The sequence below is a fragment of the Rhinopithecus roxellana genome, chromosome 2 (assembly GCF_007565055.1).
Source record: "Rhinopithecus roxellana isolate Shanxi Qingling chromosome 2, ASM756505v1, whole genome shotgun sequence".
NCBI lineage: Eukaryota > Metazoa > Chordata > Mammalia > Primates > Cercopithecidae > Rhinopithecus > Rhinopithecus roxellana.
This window is the reverse complement of record NC_044550.1, coordinates 160949922-160968914: the sequence shown is the minus strand read 5'-3', so window position 1 is coordinate 160968914 and position 18993 is coordinate 160949922. Positions and strand designations below refer to the sequence as shown.

The following is an 18993-nucleotide window of genomic DNA, read 5'->3' as shown; positions in this document are numbered from 1 at the left end:
TTTACTTGAGACAGGGTCTCATTCCATCACCCAGGCTGGAGTGCAGTGGCATAATCACGGCTCACTGCAGCCTTGACTTGTCAGGGTCAAGTGATTCTCCAACCTCTCAGCCTCTGTAGTAGGTGGGACCACAGACATGTGCCACCATGTCTGGCTAATTTCTTAATTTTTTTGTAGAGACAAGGTCTTACTATGTTGCCCAGGCTGGTCTTGAACTCCTGGCCTCTAGCGATCCCCCTACCTTGCCTCCCAAAGTGCTGAGATTACAGGCATGAGCCACTACATCCAGCAGTATTAGTAATTTTGTATCATGTGTTTCACCTGACTTGATCTAAATTTCCACGTGTCTATTCGCTTTATGCAGTTCCAAATAAAGACGTATATTTAGTAATGTTTTATTAGATTGTATTTTGGTCTTCTGAAAATGAACTAAAATGCCATGATATTATGAAGCTCCCAATAGTGATAAAAGAAAATAGTTTATTGTGGTTAGGTTTTGTTAGTATTAATGTACCACGCTACAAATGCCTTTAAAAAAGTTTGTTAATAATAAGGCCTTAAAATTTCTCCTAAAAGAAAAAAGGATGTACTAGAAATAACTTAAATGACTAAGTTTCTAAAACTACTTTCCCATTTGATTAACTTGTGACTAATAAAATATGTAACACTAATTCACTGTTATCCTGGAAGGCAAGTAAGTTACAGAATATAGCATGTAACAATAACAGGAACTGAAGTTTTATAATTGTTTTACTCCATGTAATCTTGCAAAACAAGACTTTTTAATCCTTTTATAATGTGATCATCATAATAATTATTCCAATTTATAATGGGAAGAATTTCTATCAAAACTGATTAAGTCTTATTTTTAAAAAGACCATATGTGTTACTAAATATCAAGTATACGCTCATTTACCACTTTAAAAAAGAATCTTTCATGGTTTTAGTCTTTTTTAAAAAACTATAATTGTGTATATCAACCACTAATTTTTAACTCAATTGCTATGGTTACAATATTTTATTAATTATATATTTTATACACCATGGAACAGTCACCATAGTTCAATGAAACCTCACAAATTATTGTCCATTTTAGCATTTTAGAACTTTCACAGAATGAAATGTATTTAGAAAAGTGATGCATGTCAGAAATGTAACTTTGACATTTATGATAAGAATTAAATAAAAATGCTGTAAAGAGGGACTATATACAGAATGGAGACACACTTGCATAACTATGTAAAGAAAGAAAACCGTAAAAGCCAAACTTGCTTTTAACCTCAAGACCAATAAAGCATTAAGCTTCATGTAAGCTTAACACCTTCACCTTACTATTCTTAGTTTTGGTAGAGAAGAAAAAGAAGAAAACTGATTATTTGTTCTGGTCTACTATGAGCCAGGTACTATGCTGGGTATTTTTTTTTACATCTTCCAATCTTTGTGGTAAAAGATGCTGAGCTCTCAATAGCTCCTTTTTGCTGATGGGGAAGCACACTTAGAGGAGTCAGGCAGTTGTGCACAGCTCACAAAACAGTCAATGTCAGGTCGGGCTATCTGATCCTCCCCATGGGACAATGGTCTTCCAGAGTTCTTCCACTCTCACAAATCAGTCTCATCTATAACCAGTAACTAAGGCTCCACGGACCATTACAACAATGATTCTCAAACGAAATGGAGGAACCCTTGTAGTAAGAGCTCCTGAGGAGATTCCTTTCCCACTCCAGCCTAGAACCCTGTTCTTTCTACAGATGATGCCTATGAGGCCCAAAGACTTCGGGGAAATAAAGGCCCTGGTGACTTAGGAACGTGGTAAGTAGGTCTTTGACTTTCATTCCCAGGTCCTTTCTACACTGCTACAAAGCCTCCAGCATTAACATTATTTTAGTGGCTAAAGCAAAGTTTCGGTTCAAAACAATTCTGGAAAAAAATAAGCATATAAAAAATATAATATTATATAAACATATTATATAATATCCATTAAAAAGGTAAACAGTGTACGCATGAAGGGCCAAAGTGTGGATGAAACCGTATGAATTATTCTTACTTTGCAACCACTACAAGTATTAAAAATAAAGAAATATTATACATTTACAATAGTTAATGATCTTAAACTTACCTTAAGCCATAGCAAGGCAAAGTGAGGAGCCTGAACAGTGCCAGGAAAACTCTTAAAGGAAGCAGGGTGAACACATACAAAAACGCATCCAGGCACAGAAAGATTCCAAAAACCATCAGCTGAATTTTAAGGAGAGAAGAAAAAAAAAGTACTTTACAAATACTTGTAAACGAAAATTTCAAACAATCAGAATTTCTAAACATTATAAAAAATTAATTTCTTAAAACTTAGCCCTGGGAATAACAAATTAATAGTTCTACTCTTCAAAGAATGAGTCTGTGCTTCCTGCAGAGCCTTTGGTTTACGACACACAGAAGAAATTACTCAAAAACAAGTTGCCCATGACCATAGTTAATGGCACATAATCTGGGTGTCTTTCTGAGTACTTCCTCAAGCTCTAAAGATATTATGGAAAATCTTTATTCCTCATAATTTTGCTATTCCTATTTATTAGGGTGCTTCGTTGGTGGGAAAGACTGGAATATATATTGAGTTACATTGTTTATGTTAAAAACATGCAAACTGATCACTAAGTTTAACCCAATTTCATGTGCACTGAAACTTGCTGCACTCAGAAGGCCTTATTCTTAATTCCAGGACCAACCTCTTAGCGTTTATATTTCTCCTTCTTTCTTGAGTATTTGTCATACCCTTTCTTTTTGTGGTAACATTAGACACTCTTACTTGTTAAGTTTAGGACTATACTACACAGAGAGAGGGTGAAGTGTTTTGAGGACTTGGCCAAGTAGCCACCCCTAGGCTAACAAACTCAGCTACCCATTTTAAGAGTGGCGACTTTCTGTATGTCTGGCACACAATTATGGTACGATACATATGCCCGAGCCACAGCACTCCATGTATCTTTAGTCAATAAATTGCCCTACCTCCACAGATTGAAATTCACAGTTACAGACTGAACTGTGTCCCCTATCAAGTTCCCAAGCTGGTACCTCAGAATGTAACCATGCTTGGACATGGGGTCTTTAAAGAGGTAATTTAAGTTTAGGTCTTTAGGGTGGACCCTAATCCAATATGACTGGACTCCTTATAAAAGAGGAAATTTGGACACAGGCACAGACAGAGGAGAGATATCAAGACTGAGGGGGAAGGCAGCCATCTGCAAGCCAAGAAGAGGCCTCAGAAGAAACTACCCCACTGACACTCGACTGCAGACTTCCAGCTTCCAGAACTGCAAGATAATAAACGTCTGTTGTTTAAACCACCTAGTCTATGGTACTTTGTTATGGCAGCCCTAGCAAACGAATTCACAGGTCTTTAAATCGAAGAATATATTTTTTTATTTTTGGATAAAAATGTCTCAAAAATATGCTACACATATTTTTGCCAGATTTCTTAATCTGAATATATAGGCCCTTTTTTTGTTTTCCACAATTTAGACTCATTATGAACAGCAATGAAAATATGATGCTAAACCCCTAAGTCATGTGCTGGTAGATTAACATAGAGTCCCAGTGTTGCATGTTTTCTTGTCTTACACACAAAGCAGTGCAGTAGGAGGTTGAGCAAGGTCCATGTACATAGAATTTGTGGTCCTTTTCTATTACTCTCCTGTCACTGAGAAGCCTTTCCCTCCTTGGGAGTGGACTGCTGGTTCAGTACGGAGGGCAGAAGACCCGATGTCCCCAGAAGGAGAGTTTGTGATCCACTAAAAAGTTGCAACTCAGTCTGAAAATCAGGTCCCGGATAGGCAGCCAGGTTGAAATTTAGTTCCCTCCTAGGCAGCTTCCAAGGCACTGAAGACAGTTCAGCTCAAACTGACTACAGAAAGCTTTGCAGAAGGTATACGAGTGGGAACACACTGGAAAGTTCTTTGTGCAAAACTGAATTAAAAGTACTGAGTTACAAACTGCAGGCATACCATTTTAAAATATTTTCTAAAATTCATTCTCAGCAGCGATTTATCAAAATGTACGTTTCAAAATAATCTTATGCTTAATAATCTTCAGGTACCTCTTCAAAATAAAAAGAGTTATAAGTGAAAACAATCAAAGGACAGAAACGTTCACCAGGCTCTCTGTCTCTGAGAGCTCTTGTCTGGAAGGACTTCAGAAGCCTACAGGTTCTGGGCAATGCAACCGGGCACTGGCCAGGTGCTGGCCCCACCTGTGCATGGCCGCAGTCCAGTACCACCCACACTCTGCAGTGAGACAAGGAGTTGGCCGAGGTTCTTGAGTGGTGGAGGCAGAGCCAGAACTTCACTCAGTCTGCAGAAAACTGAAGCACTATTTCTATTAATGACACTTTCATTCATCCTTCTGGCCTCACTCACCACTGGATTTACCATTATATATATTTCAAAATAAAGTTTAACCTAAGTTTTTAACATCTGAACTTTAATGCTAAGGAAATTACAAAATGAAAATTATCCTGTGACATTGTAAGTAAACAAAATATTCACTTGCGAAAATTTCTGCCACCTGCTCTTATCATATTTATTTTGAACCTAATAGAACTGCAACTTAGCATCTGAAAAATACCTGCCTCAAGAGAAATAAATCAATAAAAACACCAGCCTCTTTCTGTGGGGAATGAAGCAGGGTTTCTTTACCTTTTAAAAAATCTATGCTTCCCTTTATGACAAAAATCTCCTGCCCTTCTTTTAGCACCATTTGAAATTTCAAAATAAATAATATGTTATGGCTAAAATGAAAGAAGCATAATGATTTTGCAATATGCTTCCTTGAATTACACTAACCATCTTCTGGAAATTCTGAATACCATCTCCTCCACCACAACCACCAAATACCACCTGCTAGTCAAGGATCGCTGGTCTAGAGTGTCACAAAGTAGGAGTAAAGAGGCTTAGTCTCACTTTTATAAAGCTTGTGCTAAAGCTTTGGGTCTACTTCTGTAAAAGCAGAGACCATATCTTGCTTAATACTGCACTGGGAGGAAAGACATCTTCTCCAGGGAATTCACGACCCAGTGAGCTTGACACAAACCGCACTGGGAGGAAAGACATCTTCTCCAGGGAATTCACGACCCAGTGAGCTTGACACAAACCGCACAGTAAGTGCTGGATGAATGATGTGCTCTGGAAACACAGGTGAAGAGCCTAGGTCTGTAAAGTGTGTATATTTGGGGGTAGGGGAGAGTGGCATGCACACCACAGGGAAGGAGGTGCAAGAGATAGCAGAGATGTCCCACAGAGGAGAGAAGATGGGCACTAGATTTTGCCAGGAAGTAAAGAGGACAGAATTCCAAACCAGCGGAAGAGCATGCACAGGTACAATGTGAGTAGCCTCCTAGCGGTGAGGTTAGGCTATAATCATTATGCAAGAGGCATGAAAATCACGTTTAGCTCATTGCTAAGGAGTTCAAATTTTTATTCTTAGGTTCCAAGGCATCCTTGTCTTTTGATTGTTTTCACTTATAGCTCTTTTATTTTAAAGAGGTACCTGAAGATGATTAGATTATTTTGAAACATGTACATTTTGATAAATCTCTGCTGAGAATGAATATGCTCTCAATAAACCCACATGTAGGGATCAATTGTCAGCAGAATGTCAAGGGGAACAGGATATCAATAAGAAAACTATAAATGACTGACTTTGAAAGCAATTACTGCAGATTCAAGGTTATCTCTACAATAAAATCATTTTAATCATCTGAATTAAAAAATTCATGCCCCAGAAAGTCTATACTCTAGGAGATGGCCAAAAAAGGGATTATCATGAGCCAGGTTCTCTTATGATAGGCAAGCTACGTAAGCATATGTAGCCATGGAAAACAAATCAACTGAAGATTTTAATTTGTAGGACTATGCACATAGAATGATCCTGAGACTTTCTTGTTTCTCTTATTTCCAATCCATGTTGAATAGTGTTATATTTTAAGCATGTGACCCACATTAACTTAATCCTCACAACAACCCACCAGGCAGGAACTATTACTTGGTATTTTGCTTGCTACAGACAGGGCTTAGACAGGGCTGTGGTGCTCCTGCTGAGAGGCTGGTATGATGCTGCAAGGCAGGAGTGCCCTCAGGGTCCAAGGCAAGACTGAGTGTCACCTAAGGAACAGAGGTCTTAGTTGCTGCTCTAGGCTCTGATCCTATACCTTCTATCTAGGATCAGATCGAGGGAGTGGTCAGCACGCAGCACCACAGCAGGCTGCAGCGAGCAGAGAGGACAGTATGGAAGGAGAAGAGCCATCAGTGTGAATGATCACAGCAGCCTGATATAGGACAATGAAAGACAGAGAAGAGAAATTTAAGACTGTTTCCAAAGCTGAAATTAGAGAAATAAGTGACTGATTCACAAAGATAAACATGGCCCCATGGTGCCAAGTTCAAAAATTATCTTTTAAATACATCAATAAATGCGGTAGAGGCCTAAAGGCTTTGCTGGTTTGTCTTAGAACTATCTGATGGGTCTCACATGCCGAACCTCCCCTGAAAAAATTAAGAATGGTAAGACAGTTGCAGAAAGAATGTGGAAGCTATGGTCACCACCACCACAAGCAGGATGTGACAAGCCTCGGAGAGAAGGGGAGAAGCACCAGCCAAGGCTGCTGAGATTTGAGACGTGGATCCCTACTGGCTTTCCTGCTTCTTAGCAGCCACACGGGGGGTACATCTGCGCAAGGGTGTGTCACCAGCAAGAGCTGCATCATGAGAAGAATTTAGAGGGATGATTCTCTAAATATGTTTTCATGAAATTAGAAACTGACTAGGATGCCCAAGAAAACACTGCCACAAATATGGGTCTGAGTAAGTACTCTCTATTAGTTTCACAGTGAAATCCCAGGACTGTTTTACTGAAATAAAGGGGAAACAACAGTCATTATGTTTTAACATATACCTCACACTGACATAAAACAAAAAGGCTTTATATGACATTTTAAGTCCATTCATTTGAAATGAACTTTTGGATTATTTTTTTCCTAAATGTTAACCCCACCACGACCTTCAAAAAGGCAAAACTAAGTTACTCAACTAGACATTTAAATCTTTCCATCTGCCCTCACCATTCCTCATAGGCAAACTCATTCAATGAATCATGCACTATTAGACCTCCTGACATGACCTAAGCCCAACCTTCTAATCATAGAAGAAAGTAAAACCCAAGAGAGATTTGATGCCTTGATCAGGCCTCAGCTATTACAAACAGACTCGAAGCTAAAGTTGTTGATGCTTGATTACAAATAATTCCCCTGTATGACAGTAACCCTTCTCCCTTTCAACAATAATAGTTTATGCCAAGTAATAACAATATATCAATACTTACACCTTCAATCTGACAAATTTAAAGCTTATAAAAATTTGCTACATTGGTAAGAAAACTAAGTGGTTCTATTTAAGTCTAAGCAGTTGAATTTAATTTTTAGAAAAATGTGTTAAATAGCTATAATGTACAAGGCATGGTAACAATGAAATAATGAATTGCCAAAAAGCACAGAATCACAAGATAAAGAAAAGTCAACAGAATATTTTCATTTTAGTTTAACCAGATATGCAAACTTACATGAACATATATAAACACGGAAAAGAATATTGCTGAAAGGTTTCATGATAATCCACAACATACATCTGACATATTTAACACAAGAAATAAATACCATGAGAAGGGAATAAATAAATCAAATGAAGATTTTAATCTGTATAATTAAATTATGTAATTGTAGAATTAAATTAGAATTTTAATTGTAGAATTATATTATATATTAACTATATTCATGGAAGGCTCTTGAGCTCTCCCTGCTTGTCTCACTTCCAGTCCATGTTGAATATGACTATAATAATTTTCCAGAAAGAAAGCTCTGAGGGACGGCTAACCCAATAACCATTATCAGTTCTTTTCCGTTTGTTGGAAAAGCATAATCACTGTCCTAGCCTCCTCTGCAGCTGAGGATGGCTATGTAGCTCAGTTTGCACAATAAGACAGAAGTGGAAGTATTCCAGGCCACATCTGGGAAATCTTTGAATTCTTTATAAAAGGCATAGTCAAAAAGGTGGCAATGCCCACCCCATTTCTTTCTGTTTATAATGCAGATGTAATGCTGAGGTTGCAGCTGTCATCCTTCTACTAGAAGACAACAAGCAAGAGGACCCAAAGCCAATTTGCCAAGGATGGCAAAGTAGAAAGATGAAAAGGACCTGGGTCCATGACAGCGTCATTAATCTCCTGCAACAACTGAGACCTCTTTTTTTCCAGACTTGTTGAAAAAAATAGTTTCCTACTTGTTTAAATCACTGTTAACCAGTTTTTCTGTTCTATACAGCTAAAAGCATTCCTAAGAAACACATATTTAACAGTCTCCTTCCACAGACTCGACTCTCCAGCCTGACCATTCAACATAACTGGATCTAGTCTATCTCTTTTTTCAAGACAGGGTCTCGCTCTGTTGCCCAGGCTGGAGTACAGTTGCATGATCTTAGCTCAGAGCAACCTCTGCCTCTGGGGCTCAAGCGATCCTTCTGCCTCAGTCTCTCAAGTAGCTAGGACTACAGGTGCGTGCTACCACTCCTGGCTATTTTTTGTAGAGACAGCGTTTTGCCACATTGCCTAGGTTGGCCAGCATGTGTCAGTGGTTTCCCGCCCACACCTAACAATTTTCCACCTCTGGATCTTCCTAGCATACCCATCCCATCCTGCAAAGCCTATACAACAAAATCTCCCTCTTTTTCCTTCCTGGATCCTCATCCCAAGCCTGTTGTTTAAGCACGCTTACCCTTTTCTAAATTCTTCACATTTTATTTATACTATTTAAAAGCACTTGTCACTTTGTATCCTGTACCATAATAACTTATGGATCTGATATCTCCTAAGCTAGGTGTGAGTCTTGTTTATCTCTGTATTCTGCATCACAAAAGTGCCTTCTTGGAACATAGAAAGTACTCAAAACACAGATGCAGCAAATTAATAATTAAGTGTGTAAGTCATCTTTACCTTTCTAAATTAGAATTTAAACATACCTGGGAATTTTAGAAGATCCTATAATGTGTATTTCTTTACTATTTACTGTAGCTTTAGATTCACAAAGATGACAAAATTAGTCCTTAGATAAGAGACAAGCTTGATCTGATGCTTGGTAAACTGTTCCTAGGGGACCTAAATGGAGAGCATACGCTACTAGCACACACCTCTACCAAACAATGGTGGAAGGAGAGATCTGTCTGGAAGTCAATGTAGAACTGCCACAGTGGGATGGGCAAAGGAATTGGAGCTTTAATAGTATGTATATATATCTTGTAAGGCTGTTGAAGGGACTGAACACAAACACATGTAAAGTGCCTAGGACAGTACCTAGCACCTAATTCTTACATAACAAACATTATTTATTATTCATACAGAAACAGATACAAGTGGTGGGATGTAAGTGTCTAAGTCAAGGTGGGGTGTGGGACAGTGAGAAATCACTCACCATGAATTTCCTCTTTAGGAAACTGATGCTCCCTGCCCCCAATTTCACCAAGCCTCTGGTTAAAGCACCCTATTTCTGTTATAATTGTAGGTTTCATGCATGTGCCTACTGAGGCCAGACTCTATAGGGCTTGGCAGAAAATGGTAAGGTGTGTTATCATCTCTCATGGCCATTGGTTATGTCCTTCATGAAAGAGATCAGCTTTACTCCCAGACAGCCTGGGTAAAAGGAAAGAGGAAAAAAGACAGCTTTCCCTAGATATTTTTTTCTGCCTATGGTCAGCAACCCAAGAGGGCCAAGAGTCAGAAAATCATGCCCCTTGCAGGGTTAGCAAAGTCAAGTTTAGTGGCAAGCAAAGCAGGGATATTAAAAGTATAATGTGAGATAAAACTGGGACCCAGGGAAATCCTAAAAACCACACCTCTCCCAATCACCTCCTGCTGAGCACATCCCAAAGACGAAAGCTATCCCTACTGCAAAGAAAAATATTACACCCACCAGAAATGTAATCGGGAACAAGAAACCTTTAAATTCCTCTCACTCTAGCAGAGTAGTGCATTCCCCTGAGTGGCTGATGTGAAGGTTGTGAAAAACTTTACACGCTTACCATATAATTAATATATAGATGAGGCCGGGCGCGGTGGCTCAAGCCTGTAATCCCAGCACTTTGGGAGGCCGAGACGGGCAGATCACGAGGTCAGGAGGTCGAGACCATCCTGGCTAACATGATGAAACCCTGTCTCTACTAAAAAATACAAAAAATTAGCCGGGCGAGGTGGCGGGCACCTGTAGTCCCAGCTACTCGGGAGGCTGAGGCAGGAGAATAGCATGAACCCAGGAGGCGGAGCTTGCAGTGAGCTGAGATCCGGCCACTGCACTCCAGCCTGGGCGACAGAGCGAGACTCCGTCTCAAAAAAAAAATATATATATATATATACAGATAGATAGATAGATAGATAGATAGATAGATAGATAGATAGATATAGATGAGACAACTTAGGCACAGAAAGTGAATTGCTGCTCAAGGACTCACAGCTAATCAATTGTGAAGCCAAGATTCAGAGTTAGGCAGTCCAGCTTTAGAGATGATCCCCTTAAACACTTCGCTATCTTGCCTCTCAACTTAGAATGCACAGAAAGTATAGTTTAATCTCCTTGGTTGTATAAAAAAGAATAATAAAGTTCCCAAAGTGGACTACATAAATAGCAGAAGATCTGGTATATAGAACCCAAGGGGTTGTCGGGTCAGGGGAGGACATTTATGGTGGAAGAGATGTCTCCCAAAGCCAATAAAGCACTCCAAAATTACTTACCCCTACATTAAAATAAGAAGTTTAAGAGTGAAAATCATGTGCTAACAATTGGAGATACTATTTAAAATATATAAGTAATTCATTTTTACTAAATGTCAAGTATAAGGTATTTATCCAATGACAATATAATACAAAAATTGGAGGATTTTTTTTTTTTACATTAGTAAACAGGTTTGACAAGAGATATTAAGTTGACTTTTCTCTTTATCTTAAAATACAAAAATTAATTACATGTGTTATGGTGTTTACAACCTTTGTAGAAGCAAAGTGCTCTTTAATTTTCAACTTTCTCTTCTTGAAAAGGTTAGGTGAAAATATCATAGCATTCATCGAAAACAAGAAAAAAATGAGTAAGGTATTATATATTAGAATAGACAATGTAAACAAGAAAAGCCAATAAAAAGTAATTTAGGTTATCTTGCATGTCTAGATAGGCTCTCAACTCATAATAAAAACTTCAAGTGAAATCCTACTTATAAAAAATAAAGGCCTTAAAGATATCAGAGTGAATTCATGTGGTTATGAGAGATATTTAAGCCTGGAATCAAACTGAAACCTAAATTTGCTTTCCTTTACATCCCGCTTGGTTTTAGAAGTTAAGAAAAAATGCTCCAAACAGAAAACCATGACGTTCTTTTGTACATTTAGGCTACAAAGCTTCTTAAGTACTGTTCTAAGAGTCTACATCAAATTTTCCCAAACAGGCCTAAAGCTTCTTTCAGGGAAAACAAAAATCATTAGGAAATTATGACAGTTGTGTATTAGCAGTGTTAATGCAACTTTTCTGACATTATACATTTACATTCATACAAATGGAACCAAAGTTTCATGAAACGATACTTACTCTTAGCATAGGCAATGTTCTCTGATAATTCTTCTATTTTCTTAAAAAAAAAAAAAAATTCTGATGGCAACTTACACTGATTACTTGATTCATTAGTGGTTCTACAGTGGACCACAATTTAAAATCACTGGTTTATACTTTAGTCTCATCAAGACATAAGTATAAGGCTATTTTCTCCAGAAGACAATTTATACTCATAATTACAAACGTGAAATGCTTATAAGTTTCTGTGAGAAATCTACCCCAAAACATTGCTTGTTATTTCAGTTGCCTTAAGAGAAGGAAAGAAGGAAGCGTGAAACGAGCCTGTCTCTGCTGAGGTAACAGAATCAGGAGTGGATGCTGCCACTGCTCATTAGTTTTGCCACAGAAGGGGTAATAAAAGGGGTCAGACAGACACCAACCCACTTTGAAGCAGTCCCCTGGTTGTGCTCATAAAGTTTGGTGGGAGTTGCAGATTTAAATCCCTCTGCAGAGATTTATGGGAGTTCAGAGAACTCCCCAGAGAAAAATGGGAGTTCATAATTACTCAGACAGACAGGCAACAAATTCCCCCGTACAGGGCTGAGGCCAGGTGGGCAAAAGCTGACAGTGGCTGGCACCGTCCTGTCCAAATACAGGCCTTGGCAGGCTGTCCCACTTCCCCTGCACTGTGTCCTCACACTTCCATCTCACGGCTTATTGCTGGAAGAAATCCGAAAAGCAAGCTAACAGTCTTTTTAAGACACAAGAACTGGTTTAATCTTGTATTTTTTTCCAAGTAAAAGAAACATACGCCTACCCCACTCCTTTCTCCAAACAGAATCTTCGTTAAATCCCAATATGTAAGACAGAGCTGTTGCTGCGCTGGAGAGGAGTGCTGCGGATAGCCCTGCCCACTCCTCCTCGCTCCTTATCTATCAGTCCCTCAGGCTCCTCCACGGAACCCTAGTCCTCTAGAAATGTAGGAATACAGTAATAGTTAAGCATATTTAATGATCCTCGCTAAAGCCAATCAAACCACTGCCATATTTGTTCTCTAATCTTTGCTTGCTCACCAGCTCTCTAAATCCCATCCTAATACAGAACTCCCTAAAACTTCAGCAAGTGATGCTTCACCAAGAACCTATGTAAAGCAACATTTCTGAAATTGTCACTCTACATTTGGCTCTTTTTCTTCTATTAAACTGATAGACTGTCAGAAATAGAACATCAGCCAAACCAGCTGGGTCCTTACTCCTCATTGCCTGTAGTACCTCTTGTTATTACAATGTACCAATAAATCGAGCCAACCAAACTCTTCTGATAGCCACTCCAACAGAAAGTATGATTCCAAGAAGATGACTGGACTATTACAAGATTTATGTTACCATAAAAGTATGAAAACATGTTTCAATATAGCTGAAGCTTAATTATTTCTTTTCTTTTAGTAAGCAATTTTGGAATTGCTTAGACTCACCAACTCTAGCATCACCTAGGGGAGAAGGGGCTGCTTTCCCATCCTATTTTACTGGTCTTGATAGGATAAGGCACAGACAAGGAATAAGACACATGAAGATGTAGTGCTGCTGTTACTACACTCACCCTGTAATGTGATGCTTCCTGTGACAAAGATAAAACAAACCATCTTGTTCTTTGAAGAGACTGTCCTGCATGTTTATAAACATGTGGGCTTTCTGAGAAACTGAAACCTTTAAAAAGGCTGAAATTAAATAATTTATTAAGCTGAATGGGGGAAAAAAAACCTGTTTCTAGCAAAACAGAACTGAAGGAAACTAAAAGGGTACAGAAGTAGAGATTAATTCCTTACAAAAGTTATTTTGATGTAGCACACAATGATAATGATAGGCAGAAAAGTTCAGATTTTGATAGATCTATTAATATCATTGGGTCTTACATGGAAAAATGTAACTTTAAAGCTTCTTTCTATAAGGATTTTTTTACTCCCCCAATAACATTATTTCAATTATTTAAAAAACTCAACTCTAGCTGTTCACCATTTTTTTTTTCATAATGAAATACTTTGACATAACTTTCAACATGATGTCTGGTAATGAAGAAAAAATAGTACCTTTTCCAATTCTCTTGGTATTCGCAAACAAGTGTATACTCTTTCTCTTCTTTCTGTATACTTGGCCTCATTATGTTCAAGGAAGTACCCTCTTGTTAGTTCAGCACTGAGGAACCTCAACAATGAAAGCTCTACAGAAAAGAAAATGACAGAAAACAAAAAGAACAGTATTTATCAAGGAACTTCCATGCTAGCTGGGGCCATAGGTAATACACATATAAAACAAAGGGACCAAAATAAATGTTATCTATAATTCTATGTCTAGAACCGAACAACTACACACAACAATCAGCAAGTATTTTTGAGAAAAGTATTCTTCTGTGTGGTATAAACTGAAAATGCCACAGGAATATCTAAGGGAATCATTACTAAGGGCTAGAATAGTCAAGAAAGTATTTTTCAAGAGCTCAGTCTTGGTTCTTACGGGTGATACAGTACTCGGACTGACAGAGATGGAGGGAAAATCAGTAGCTGTCAAGAATATATAAAACAGAGCAATATATAGAGTCAAAAGGGAGCCAAGTCACACAACGGGCACCACTTTAGTCCAAGAACCATCCTGGGTGAACTACATGGATACCAGTGCCCCAGCTCCCTTCTTAGTTCAGCCTCAGAAATCCTGCACAAATGTCTAAATAATGTCATTTTCCTGCATGAAGACTTACCAACATGACACTCACAATAGTTACGCAAAGTGCAACCTCAACCAGATCAGAAAAACTTCCCCTTCCTTGGATCTTTCCATTCACCCATGTTTTTCCTCTGTTCCTCTAAAGCAAATTACTCCATAGTCATCTCATCTCAGATGAGGAAAACAAGGTCAAAGGAAATTATTTATATACTTTCCACTCACTACAACTGGAAGCTTGAGGTGAGAAGTGAAGGCTCTAGATGCTCGACCCCACCTCTTCTCAGTGCATTACACTTCCCTGACAGCCCATCCCCTCAATGACCCTCAGCACTCCTTACTTCATCTACACCTTCCCACTTCTACTTTTACTCTGCAGGAGGTAAACTCTCTTCCAGAACGCAGGTTACCAAAAGGTTTCCAACTGTCCACTGTTCTCTTCGCTCTGAGCTGGCCTTGTGGTCCTTTTTACCAAATGTGGTCTTAATGTTCCCTCCAAAAAATGACAAGGGAGGAAGGTTGATTTCATTTATGCAGATCTACTTAAGGAGTTGCACCTTCTAGGAGTACTATGATCTAAAGCCTACTTGTGAGGCGGAAAGAGTTTATAGTAAAAAAAAAATCCTTGGCTGGGCATGGTGGCTCATGCTTGTAATCCCAACACTTTGGGAGGCCGAGGCGGGAGGATCACAAGGTCAGGAGTTCAAGACCAGCCTGGCCAACATAGTGAAACCTGTCTCTACTAAAAGTACAAAAAAAATTAGCTGGACGTGCTGGCGAGGCACCTGTAGTCCCAGCTACTTGGGAGCCTGAGGCAGGAGAATTGCTTGAACCCAGGAGGCGGAGGTTGCAGTAAGCCGATATCACACCACTGTACTCCAGCGTAGGTGACACAGCAGGACTGTGTCTCAAAAAAAAATTATATATATATATATCTGCATCCTTAAAAGCCCTTGTAAAGACTTAAGAAGCCATCTTGACTATGGTTCTAAACAACAGGTCTACAACAGCTTACCTTGTCCAGCATTAAAACGGATTGCTAGTTCTTTGAGTATTATGTCAAGTGGCTTGCTTATGTTAGGGTTTATTCCATATATATGTGTACGTACACACATACACACACACGCTTCTTTAAATATCAGAGTCATAATCTTTTTGGGGAGTCAGTGTTACCATGAAGAGTACATTTACAGTTGAAGTCATGTTGGTTAAGTGTACACAATATGTGAACTGTATATATTAACAGATGTTTGGATTTAAAGGACTTAGTCTAACCAAATCCACGTAGAGTAGAACTTCTGGTTAGGAACTTTTAATATGTTCTACACTGGCTAGAACCAGAACAAGATCTGCTCTTTCAAGGTGAGAAAAAGAAAGCCTTTTGAGTTGCAAACAAAAGCAGCCAAGACTAATGAAAGATAAACAAATCATACTCAGTTCAGTCAGTTTTCCAATCAGGTAAAAGAGTATGTTTTGATTAGTATCTACAAACACCAGTTCTTTCATGTAAAAAACGAGAAGCAACAGGACTTTCAGAAAGCAGAGGAGATTCCACATACATAATTTTTCACTGACCTTAGTGAACTCTGAACTTTGAACTCCAGAGGCCACTTCACCACACTCTACGGACAGCAGCCAACCCTGCAGCTTCCCCATCCCTCCGTGCCACCTAAATCTGATTCATTGGTGCTCTTCTCTCTTGAATGGCTAATTTTCTTCATCTAAGTCTCTTTGGTAGCCCTTCTTCCTCTACCTGATCCTTAAGTGTTTGCTGGTTCAGTGCTCTATTCACTACAGTAAAATGTCAGCCATCCTTTAATGCTAGCATTCTCCAATATGTCCTCATCATTCTTTCTTGTATTTATTCCCTATACCTACTTTGTTTCCTATACATGTTTTGTTTCCTATAGATTCCTAACTAAAATTAAAACCATCATCAAAATCCTAAAGTCATCACATCTTCAGCTCTGGCTATTGTCATATTTCCAACAGCCTCCTCTACCTGGATATCCCATAGATACCGAAATCACCTGCAAAACGAAACCAGTATCTTGCCCACTGACTCTGCACCTTTCCTGGAGTCCTGACTTTAGTTCCTGGCTTTACCCGTGACATAGTTGCTGCACTAGAAGCCCAGGGCCAATCTTGATAATCCCTTCTCTTCTTACCAAGGCCTACCAATTCTTTCTTTAAAACATTAACTTTTTCCCCTTTTTCCTATACTCCACCCTAGTTTAGTCCTCCCCATCTCTCTCCAGGTTAGTGCAAAAGCTTCTTGATTGAGTACCATTCTTCCCATCTTTCCTCCCTTCAATGCTAACTCCACCTGGCAGCCAGTCAGCAGCTCACACAGATCAGATATGGTTCTGCTGAAACCCTTCAGTGATTCTTCATTACTTCCAGAATAAAGTCCTGCCTCCTCAGTGTGGGCCATCCCAGATCCTCTATCACTGGCCACAGGCCATCTCTTCAGTCATGCTTCACACCTGCCTCCCCTGAATTTCTAGGTCACAATTTTCTTTTTATACCACTTTTCATTTCTCCCAAACATGTCAATGGGTTCACACTGCTCCTTGGTCTGAGAATTCCCTACCAATTTTCCAGGAGTGAACATGCCCAAACGGTACCTTCTCTGTGAAGACTTCCCTAAGTTTCTCAGGCAGAGTCTGTCCTTTCCCCTACTTGGCTTCCACAGTACCTGTGCCTACCTATGATTTTCTGCAGCATGCTACATTCATTTTCTTATCTGGTTTTCTCATTCACCTTTGCATCACTGGGACCTAGCACATAACAGGTACTCAACAAATGTTTGCTAAAACAATATATGGGTCAGAGGAGAAGAAGAAAAATCACAGAGAACAAAAACAGAATCAGACAGTGAAAAGCTAAAAACAAAATGGAAAGGGAAGTGACTAAGAAAAGAAAGAATTACAGACATAAAATGGAGTGGCCAAATTAGTCTCTTTAGGAGGCAGGCAGCAAAGAACAGAATTGACACAGAATTGAGGGAGTAATGTGAACAGCAAACTGGGCTAAACTTTCATGTGGGTGATCTGTCCCTTCTGATATGATAATTTCTGGCATTTTCCCATTTTTCTTTACTGCTGAATTGCTCTATTGAAAGATGATCTATATGAATACAAAAGTGGAATTCATCAAAATGTTCACTAGTAATGGAATTGCCTAACAAATAACAATGTACCAATATAAAACAAAAATCAGAAGTGGCAAAAGAAAAGCACACCAGATACTTGAGAAAAGAACTTGCGATTGTGACAGAATTATTCGGAGACTCGAGGAGTCAGCAGGGAAGGAGTGAAAAGCTTCATTCAATGTAGCAGCTGCTGAGGATACAGGAGCCTCTACTCTGTCTGTGAAGCTAACAGACTGTAAAGGTAACCCAACGGGTACCTGAACCTCAACCCCCCTGAGGGAACAGGGTACCATGATGCAGTCACAGTCAGTGAGTGCCCTGGGTTTGGGAATGAAGAGATTCTCATTGTCCACACTAAGTGCAAGGAAAAAAGTTAGGCAGCGCCCAAGAATGCCATCTGCGTTAAAGAGATACAGAAACAAATTACTGCACAATCATTTACAATTTTAAAAAGCAAATTAAATAAAAAGGTTTATTTGGGGCTGGGTGCAGTGGCTCACGCCTGTAATCCCAGCACTCTGGGAGGCTGAGGTGGGAGGATCGCCTGAGGTCAGGAATTTGAGACCAGCTTGTCCAAAATGGCGAAACCCCGTCTCTACTAAAAATACAAAAAATTAGCCAAGCTTGGTGGCAGGCGCCTGTAATCCCAGCTACTTGGGAGGCTGAGGCAGGTGAATCGCTTGAACCCCAGAGGCGGAGGTTGCAGTGAGCCGAGATCATGCCACTGTACTCCAGCCTGGACAACAAGAGTGAAACTCCATCTCAAAAAAAAAAAAAAGGTTTATTTGGAAAATTATTCTCCACAATGGTGTTTTCTCTGGTGACTGGGGATGACAGCTTTGACCATAATGAGAGTTGGGTTACGATCTATAGAAGAGCATGGGATTAGCAATCAGAGAAAGGGAGTCCTGGTACCAGCTGTCTTAAACATTAGTCCTGTGACCCTACTCCAGTGACAGATGTCAATTTCACCGAAGAGAAAATGGAAGCTTAGAGGAGTTTTTTTTAATACCTGTCAACTGTTTGCCTTATCCAAAGAATCATCAAAGGACTAAGAGAGTACTTGTATGAAAGTATATAAAAACTGCAAAGCATGACGCACTATCTTCAACTACTTCCTATTAACTTCACAAGTACTGTAGTATTAATCAATTCTGGTTTGGTGGTTATCTAATGTTTATTTCTGCAATCCTAGCTCTATCGTTAAAAGGTAAAATGACAAATAAGTATATTTAACAACGTATATAACCTAAGTAATTTTCTGTAAACAAGTTATCATACAACATAAATACCGAGTGTTTTAATTACAAGTACAAAACAATGCTGTGTCCAGATTCCACCTCTAGATATCCAAGAATTTTAATTATAAACACTAGTTTAGATTCTACAATGGAGAATATAAAAAGTCAAATAAAAACATAACCTATTTTGAGTGTACAGCTCTCACAACTATGAAACAGGTTCTACTGTTATGCTCATTTTGTAGATGAAGAAACCAAGGC

At 39.1% G+C, this 18993-nt stretch overlaps 1 protein-coding gene across 2 annotated transcripts in view; it reads right to left on the bottom strand.

Moving 5' to 3' along the window:
• Positions 1-18993, bottom strand: part of TAPT1 (transmembrane anterior posterior transformation 1) — a 76784-nt gene that overhangs the window by 47710 nt on the left and 10081 nt on the right. For both annotated transcript variants that reach the window (XR_747394.2, XM_010358134.2), the window contains exons 2-3: positions 13710-13840; positions 2117-2235 (exon numbers count right to left, since the gene is read on the bottom strand). Coding sequence is in view for 1 of the 2 variants with exons in the window: in XM_010358134.2 (XP_010356436.2) it covers positions 2117-2235; positions 13710-13840 (250 nt within the window). In the remaining variant the exon portion in view is untranslated. The remainder of the gene's footprint in view (positions 1-2116; positions 2236-13709; positions 13841-18993) is intronic.